General features: G+C 43.9%; 1 protein-coding gene across 2 annotated transcripts in view; it reads right to left on the bottom strand.

Moving 5' to 3' along the window:
- Positions 1-9,643, bottom strand: part of LOC109518107 (protein tyrosine phosphatase non-receptor type 14) — a 35,274-nt gene extending 25,631 nt beyond the window's left edge. Inside the window, exons 1-2 of one of the 2 annotated variants that reach the window (XM_019873755.1) lie at positions 9,277-9,643; positions 1,047-1,438 (exon numbers count right to left, since the gene is read on the bottom strand). In XM_019873755.1, coding sequence (XP_019729314.1) covers positions 1,047-1,220 — 174 coding nt within the window. In that variant the 5' untranslated portion in view covers positions 1,221-1,438; positions 9,277-9,643. Of the gene's footprint in view, positions 1-1,046; positions 1,439-9,276 lie in introns of those variants that run through there. The other variant, XM_019873756.1, reaches the window with a different exon arrangement.
- Positions 9,644-9,656: the final 13 nt, after the last annotated feature.

Raw genomic sequence — 9,656 nt, 5'->3', positions numbered from 1 at the left:
TATATATATATATATATCTATAGTCTATCTATAGTCATCAATGGCATGCTAATGGTGTTCCACAAGGCTCAATACTAGGTCCATCCATTCTTCCTTCCATTTTCAGATCCCCTTATCCTCACTAGGGTCGCGGGGGGTGCTGGAGCCTACCCCAGCCGTCTTTGGGCAGTAGGCGGGGGACACCCTGAACTGGTTGCCAGCCAATCACAGGGCACACAGAGACGAACAACCATCCACGCTCACACCCACACCTAGGGACAATTTAGAGTGTTCAATCAGCCTGCCATGCAAGTTTTGGGAATGTGAGAGGAAACCGGAGTACCCGGAGAAAACCCACACAGGCCCGGAGAACACTAGTTTTATTGTAGAAAAAATATATATTAATTCTACACAATAAAACGAATAGCTGCTTTACATATCTTGACCAACACTACATTGGATTAATTTGATTAAATTTGATTTAGGCAAACAAACAGACGTCGTTTTTATCATTCAGTCCAAAACTTTCCCTGTCATAAACAGCACGCCGGCCTTTTTTCCCTCGAGGACAGCTGTGCGCCGTGTTAGGTCGTAAAAACCCCGCAGTGTGACTTCACCGTCCTTTTGACGTGAATAAGCATGCAGGACATTGATTTAGTGTGCGCGTGTGTGTATGTGTCAACACCTCAGAAAGGCGGTTCCACACACCTGCTTTGTGTGCATGCGCTGTTCCACGCTCGTAAAATGCAATCAAAAAGCTGCCACGGCTGCAAGAATGCAGGTTGGCATAACAAATTAAAAAAAAAAAAAAAAAAAAAAATCACCTTCAAGTGCACCCGAGCCTGGTAAACAAAGATCAACGGGGATAAGGCCAAGGTGCAAATGTGGGATACATTTTTTTTTTTAACAATACATTCTTATTTCTATAGCGCAGCTGTAACAAAGCGCTTTACGGAACAGTTAACATAAAATAACAAATTAATATACGAGAACACAGAACATAAAACACGGACAGTCATACAATCGTTGTGACGCCGATCGAGATGAAAGAGGAGAGAAGGCCTCACCTCACGTAGCTCCAGCCGCTGCGCCACGGCTTCCAGACATTCCTGCCCCGTGCTCTCCACCGACAGAGTACATTCGATCACGTTGTTGTCCAGCAGCCGAATGCGCGTCACAAAATAGTTCTTGCTCAGGACGTTGTAGCGCCGCGTGCGCCGCAGCTTCAGCCGGAAGGGCATGGCAAGTTCAAAAGTCACCGTGAGGATGGAGGGAGAGGGAAACGGAGAAAGAAGAAGAGAGAGAGAGAAGAGAAAGAGAGGAAGAGGGGGCAGGCTTAGGCCGCCTTTAGGAGTTGGCCGTGGCCCCCCTCACTCTTGGGCGACGCCAGCCGCACCACCGCGTGGAGAGATGCTCTCTGGCTAGATGCTGGCCCATTCCCAACGGATGTAGACAGGTTCTAGGGACGGAAAAAGAAGCATGTGTCACCAAATACTGAATTTAAAAATATGGAGACAATTACGGACGCGATGGGCGACTGATTAGCACGTCCGCCTCACAGTGCAGAGGTGCAGGGTTCGATTCCAGCTCCGGCCTTCCTGTGTGAAGCTTGCATGTTCTCCTTATAGCTGCGTGGGTTTTCTCCGGGTACTCCGCTTTCCTCCCACATTCCCAAAACATGCATGGCAGGTGAATGGAACACTCCGAGGCGTGATTGTAAGCGCGAATGGCTGTTCGACTATGTGTGCCCTGCGATTGGTTGGCAACCAGTTCGGGGTGTACCCCGCCTACGACCCGAAGAGAGCTCGGATAGGCTCCAGTTCGCTCACGACCCTTGTAAGCAGATTCGAAAATGGATGGATGGAGAGAATTACAGTGAACCGGTTTCTCATGGGAGGTCGTTTCCAGATTGAGAAGATTCTGCCTGACAACAACGCTACATAAAATTGTCCGTTACTCGTCCCCATTTTGCAGCAGCGGGAGATTCTTGAGTATCGGTCGATCCAATGAGTTGTGTCAAAAATCCCTTTTTTGATTGATGCTGGTGAAGGAAAACGAGCAGCTTGCAGCTCGGCCTTGTCAAGTGAAAAGAAGGATCCACATCATGTACTGAAATATTTTGGTTACCTGCACAACAGATCAGCAGTGATCCATCAGGCTAAAGAATATTCGAAGAACCGTCCTGCATTTACATCTTAAATTCTAATATTTGCTCAATGAAATTGGATTCACTTCAAAGTCTATTGTTTTCATTTCCTCGCCTTTCTCTCGCCGCACTGCATCCAGTCGACGCGTGCTTTATATATTTTTCATATTGTTCACTCAGCGGCCCAGTTTGATGCAACAGTTGAGGCCCAGTGACGGACGGGCAACATTTGGGAGACAAGCAGGCGAGATGTGAGGCTATGCGCCAGTGGACATCAAACGGCCCAGGGCAGGCATCCATCTGAAGGCGGCAGCTGGGCTTTGAGGAGCTAATGGAGCTTCTTAAGTCTGCTATCTGCCTGTGTGGGAGGCCTTGCTTCCTCTCTCCCTCACCCAACCCTTATTCCTTGTTTTCTGGCCAACACACAGTGCCAGACATTGTAGTGTACAGTGCAGTCGTTTGGAACGGCACACAGATGCGACGTTCACACACACACACACACACACACACACACACACACACACACACACACACACACACACACACACACACACACACGCAACTATAACCACAAGAGAAGAAATCAGATTATGTAAACAACCGTTCGCTACGGTAATATCACACACGTGGACAAAAGTGCAGTGGTTTCGAGGTTTGATGTCTTTGTAGAACATTTTCTATGTATCTGTGGGTGGTGATGCACAATTAGATTTTTCTTATGAGAATTTAGCACGATTTTGTAAGGGGGGGATGCAGTATATTCAGGGAAAAAAAATACAAGAATATGAAGATGTAGTCGTCATGGCAACGACTGTGTAAACTAAGTTAGCCGCCGTCACTAGCATACGGTCGTGATAAAGCTTTACTATTTACAGCGGCGAAAGGCGTAATAACGGACCAGGATTCGACTTTTGTCCACAGTGTGAGGTGGGATTCTAGTTCAGCCATTTTCAACTACAAAGGACAACTTTTCCGTAGTTGCAGGTGGAAGTTTCAAATTCAACCGGAACTTGTTCACTGCCGTCAACACAAGGTGCATTCGGAAATTCACTCTGATGCCCTAACTCGACTCTACGAGTGTTTTTGTGTGGAGAGGCAAAGTGCGCTCCTCTCCCATTAATTTCCAAACACCTAATAAGCCTAATTCACATTGCAATCAGCAGCTCATGCTTGAACTGCTTCCATTTTATCGAACACTCGATGCACTCCTTTTTTGGGACATAAACTAATAACCTAACGGCAGATTTGAGCAATGATCTGAATTTTCGAATGGTGGGAGAGAACCAGTGCGCAACCATGATTAGACTATGGGGGATTTTGAGGGCCAATCCCGGCCGGCTCTCCTGTTCTTGGTCTTGGTTTTTGTAAAATAAATTTCCTAGCAAAAATGTGACCTATACTCTGGAACTAATTATACAGTATATGTATTTTTCTTAATCATGATGCATTTTTTTGACTGGTGCGACTTATATTCCAGAATTTATAGTCCGAAAAATACGGTAAATGGAGATTTAAAATACCAACATTTTTCATTTTATTATTTTGAAGAAATCAACACACAAATGAATGTGGTAAATAAGTTTAAAAAATAAGAACAACTATATACAGGCTAATTTGTGTCTCAAAAAGGCTAGATGAATGTCATAAATATTCCAGGACTTGATGACGTTTGTGGTCAGACAGATGAAAGACCAGGCGATTTGTCCACCCCTGTACTAACACCTCAAAAATAGTACATTATACACTTAAAGGAAGAATATAAATGACGGAAAGTCGAAGAACGAGCGCAACAAGAATGCTCCAGTGATCAGAGAGGAGCCAGAGAACAAATGGAGTGGATGTGTTGCTTCTTGTCCTGGGATCTGGCAACATACTGATGATAGTCAGCTTGGACACTGGCCCAGATTCCTCTCTCCTCCGACTCGGAAAACACAGCACACCTGACCCAAGTGTGAAGCACACGGAAGAAGAAGGACAATGAAGAAGCTCTTAATAACAATGTTTATTGAGCTTCGAAAAAAAAAAAAAATGTCGATGCTGCTAAAAGCCATCCCGCATGCGTTTGCATTCTTGAATCAGTCCCGAGTACCGTAAAGCCACTACAGAATTCCTGATGTTTTATTTTTTTAATTGGTGAACCTCCAAAAACCAAACAAGGAGTGAATAACAACGGCCTGTTTACCAATCCAAAATTACAGAACCCCCTCTGACCTGCGAGGACACGAGCAAAGCGTGGCGACGCCAGCAAAAGCGTCGCATACTTTCACCGTGTAGCAAACAAACACGGACATGCACTAACAAGGGCGTACCGCAAAAACACACACACGGGATCAACAACACACCCGGTGCGAGGTTAGCCAAGGGACCAGACGGCACTTTAGCGCAGCTCCAAAGCCAGTAATCAGTGTCACGCCGCGGAGAATGCGGCTGAGTCAAGCCAGACAGACAAACAGAAAGACAATAGGTTAGCAAGCATTTTTTTTTTAAGTCACGGTCCAGTGTTTATTTAAAGGCGCGTACGTTTAAGAATTTGCACGTTGTAATTTTGCGGCGTGAAGAGGAGTTGTTTTGCTTTTCCGCCGCAGCAAGTTTTGGCTAAATTTAGAAGAAAACATTCCTTTCTTGTTGTGTTGTTGATTTTTCTTTTTTTTGTGTGTTGTTGTTTCTATGCGATTGATGGAGTTAAAACGTTGCCGTGTTTCCCCGTTTTACTGCAATAAATATTTGAATAAATGAAAATGAGAATCAATTTACCCTTTAATTCTGTGAATGCTTTATCGCTTATTGAAATGATTTGAATTTCTCAACGTTTTACACTTTCCTGCACTGCCTGTTCTTTGGACCATGTTGGGAAAAATAGTGAGGACATAGCTTGCCAGGAAAAAGAGTAATGCCATCATGCTAGCTAAACAGCTAGCTTGGGGTTATTTGAGTCACTTGATAAATAATTTCTCCTACAAAAACATCATCTTGAAATGCCTTTTTAATTTGTTTTTTTTTCCAAAGAATTTTTAAGCAAAATAGCTAACTTGAAAAGCTAAAAAGTTAATTAACTAGCAAAACATCATCTTGAAATGCCTTTTTAATTGTTTTTTTCCCCAGAGTTCTTAAGCAAAATAGCTAACTTGAAAATCTAAAAAGCGAATTAACTAGCAAATTCTGAAAATGAAAAAAAATTAAGCTGTAGCTTGTCATTAAAAAGTAACGCTACCATGCTAGGTAGCTATCTTGATACTTAACTTGAGCTCGGGTCAACTTGTGAACTAATTTGAAAAAAAATAAATAAAACTAGAACTATTTTTTCAATTAAATTTTCCAAAAGAACATCCATTAAGTCAACAAATGCCAGAGTTCACTGAGTGACATTGAGAAGAAGGCTTTTGGCAACCTGCTGTGTATAAAATAAAGTGGGAGCAGAAAAGTAAAAGAAATGATGCCGGCACTATGTTAACTGCGTGTTTGACAGCCATGTTATGCAACATAAAAACAGCTGCCAAAAGGTTAGAAATGGAGCCTGAAGACAGCCACTCCTTACAGTATGTGGTGTGATGTTTCGCCACGAGTCAAGAATGAACCAGACCAAAACATTACATCACACATGCAAAATTTGGCTTTGGTTGGTCAATAAAGGTAATCGTGACGAACAGTATGCATCCATGGACATGTCTGCACTTGGGACACAGTTCTCCCACTCGGGCGAGTCGCTTTAGTCCCATTTACCGCCGCCCTCCCTTTCTGTTACACATGAGCGCTGTAGCACAACAAATGGGTTAAGTGCTTTGCCGCCTGACTCCTCTCCCGCATACCCCCTGGCTTCTTACAAGTCGACGCCAGTCCTGATATCTTGATCCGTAATATCATTAAACGTCTTAACCTCTCGCCCAAAGTTGGCTGGCATAGGGCCCCAGCACACTCGCAACCCTAATGAGAATAAGCTGTTTAGAAAATGGATGAATTGGATTTTTTTTTTTTTTTTAAACGCCACCATTTTCAACCAAGCCATATATTCACAAATAATGCTGCCATACACTGTGAAACACCGTAGACAGGTTAACATTAATTAGCACTGACATTGCGATAATTATTAAACATATCCATAACGGTCATCATTTTGTTCACAATAATGGTGAAATGAAAATGTTCATGCAGTCTCTGTCCGTCATCTCCAAGCAGTCCTTTGCCAAAACCCGCAGAGTCATTCAAAATACGGATTGTACTCTCTCAGTCGTTGACGCCCACGTCACTCACCAGGGCAGGCACGCCTTTAAAGTTATACATACTCAAAGTCATAGTTTATACAGTAGTAGGTGAGAATGGTGACCCCAAGTGGACAAAAATAATTCCTGCATCTCATATGTACACTTGAACAATCGATTGAAGAGTCGATAGAATACTCAGTTCTAAAAAGAAGAATATGCAAATTCGAACCCCAGCTATTCGATTGAAGAGTCGATAGAATACTCAGTTCTAAAATTATTAAAAAGAAGAATATGCAAATTCGAACCCCAGCTAAACTATAATAACACAAGCCAGTACACAGACATGACAGGGAGCGGGCAGAGTGAAACATTTGGTGGGAAACTGAGGAGGTGCGACATTTCTTATCATGTTGTTCCAGTCGTTCCAAAGAAGAACGGAAAGCAGGGAAAAGTCAACAGCGACGAACCCAGGACACCATCCCCGGCACCGCGTCTCGTCGTCACGCCAAACCACGGCGCTGTTCACTTTTTCCATGACATTCCCACCAACCCAAAGCCGTCGTCCCCCCACTACTCCGCCTGGGAACCACATCTCACTTACCAGCAAAAGTAGAACCTTACAACACAGGCACCTGGTTTGCATTAACACATCACTTCTGTTTACATCTACTCGGCTACCACTGAAGCTTGTTTGGTACCGAAAGCTTGATTTTTAGTTCAAAAAGCTGTTGCTTCCCTGCATACCAAACTCGATTATCTTTTTGCACCCTTTAACATTGTGTCAAAATCAATCGTCACAAAAATAATTGATACTGTATTACAAAACCAGTTCAAGATATGCATGTGAGGCGCAGGTATTATTTGACCACATGGGGTCACCATCCTTACACTCTAAAACTGTAGTACCTGTGACTTGAAATGCGTGTGGCTTGAAAAGTGTGGGAGTCAGCGAATGAGAGTGTATTATTGGCTTTTGTGAGCTCAGGTGTATCCACGTATTTGTTTTGGTGGCGTGCAGGTGCGCTACTATCACAAGGGGGCGGGGCCGGCAGTGATTGACATGCCACCATTTCGCACCTGGGGAGTAGCATACATAAGAACGGGACAGGTCTGAACACGCTTTGTATTGTCGCCTGTCAGGGTGCCACCACACAACCAGGCTATGTTCATCTGTGATATTTTTCTTTATAAAATATTTTGACCAACTTAACCCAAAAAACACACACCACCAATGCATGGACTCTACGCCCACCCCGTTGCCGTGTCTCCACGCTAAATTGGCACTGCCAAGGGATTGGAATTTTTCAGAGCTTTAAAATTCTCCGGAAAACTTTTGCATATTCCCCCAAAACCACTGGCCCTGGCACCATGTAATTTACACAGCATACTGTTGGACTTAATACGCAGTCAGATGTCTACGTTTTGTGTGTGTGTGTGTGTGTGTGTGTGTGTGTGTGTATTGAGGGCCCACGCCTCCTGCGGCTATATTTGCCTCTAGATATTTGTGTGCCTGCATGCACGTGTTTTTTTTACAGGTTATTGGTGCATGTCCAAACACATCTTTCACATGCATACGCATACAAACATGTCAAGAGTTATGCAACATACAAACACACAAATAAGCATCATCAGTTAAATCCCAGTGCGCAAATGATACACTCTGGGCTAGTACCGGATTCCACAGGTGACTGTTATATGTTGCAAAACAAAAACAACAAAGAAATTTGAACCAAATGAAAGATTTTCAACTGATTTGATTGTGACGGTCCGGGTGATAGACTGCTCCCTGTAATTGTAATTTCTGACTGCTATAACCGTGAGGCACTCGGTGATAGATCGTGCGCTTGCAGTGTCATTTTTGACTGCATTCGCTGTGAAGCTTCAGGTGATAAAATACTGTCATTTTTTGGTAATGTGAAATTAAAGGTCCAGGTAATAGACTGTTCCCCTGACAATGTCAATTTAACCACAAAGCTCAAAGCAATAATGTGCTCTCTTAACTATGATAATGTTGAACTGATTTTGGCCGTTGTTTAAAACTGATCCAACCACGAACCTCCAGGTGATACACTTAACCCTCAGGAGAGTCTTTTTTTTTCTAGTTTAACGATCAAGCTCCAGGTGATAGACTGCCCATTGTCTGTCATTTTTGACTGACCTATGCATGAACCTCAGGATGTATTGTATTGTATTGTATAACCTCCAGGTGAGAGTCTTCTCCCTTGGTTATGTCTTTGACTGTTTTCTACAGCTCCAGGTTATGAACTGTGTAATTTCTACTGATTCACCAATTAAGCTTCAGGTGATAGACTGGTCAGGACGATCTTTTTTTTTTGGGCTATCGGCTGACTTAACCATGGAACTTGAGGGATTACACTCCTCCATTAGCGGTTTCGTTTTTTGACCAATTTGATGGTGATCACCCAAGTTATAGCCTGCTCCCCAAAAGTGACATTTTTGACTGACTTTTGGCTGTCACCTTAGACAGTTTTAACCGTGATGCTCCAGGTAGTACACTGCTCCATTGGCTGTGATTTATTTTGAACGATTTCAATGAAGCTCCATGTGATAGGCTGCTCCGCTGCCTGTGTTCATTTTACTGATTTAACCCTGAGACTTCAGGTGATAGACTGATCCTTCGAGTGTCATTTTAGAGGAATTATTTAACACTGTATACGCGCCCTTGTCTCCGGGTTTTTCCTGACTATCCGAAGCGCCCGCAGTCATTTACTTTGAGTAAAAATGTTCATTTTTGTTCAATTGAAATGCACTTGAAGATAACGTGTTTTGGAAGGGGGTGGGGAGCAAGGCGTGACAATGTTTGGGATGCCTGGTCTCCTTCCCTTACGTGGCCCAGTCATTTGGCCTATGTTTTGGGGAGGGAGGGGTCTTCCCAACCCGACACTCATCAAAAAGTAGCACAAACAAACACTTGGAATTAGTCAAACTCACCCCGCTACATGCCGATGCGTCCCGGGGAGAGTTCCCTCCGTCTCGTTCTTTTCCTCACAACAAAAACATAATCCCCATCCAGTATGGATTAAGTTTCCACGTGAAACTCTGGATTTAGCGGCGGACTCTCGGAGGAGGGTAAATCTCAACTCGAGTCGATTGTTCCAGTAAAAAAAATGAGAAAAAAAGTTTTCAGCGCGCCCAATTCGGTGTTGAATGTCACCATAAAGGATGAAAAGCGCTCCCACGAGTGAGCTAACTTGGCCGTGGCGGACTGCGGAGCAGCGACGTGGTGTTGTGGTCTCGCTGGGACGAGTTTGCTAGGCTATGCGGGCCAACGAAGGAGACCCTGCTAGCCCCGCGGGGGCGTTCTGGACACG

This window comes from Hippocampus comes, unplaced genomic scaffold, assembly GCF_001891065.2.
Source record: "Hippocampus comes isolate QL1 unplaced genomic scaffold, H_comes_QL1_v1.1 scaffold126, whole genome shotgun sequence".
Lineage (NCBI taxonomy): Eukaryota > Metazoa > Chordata > Actinopteri > Syngnathiformes > Syngnathidae > Hippocampus > Hippocampus comes.
Note: the sequence above shows the minus strand (reverse complement) of the source record. Positions and strands in the feature narration are given on the sequence as shown.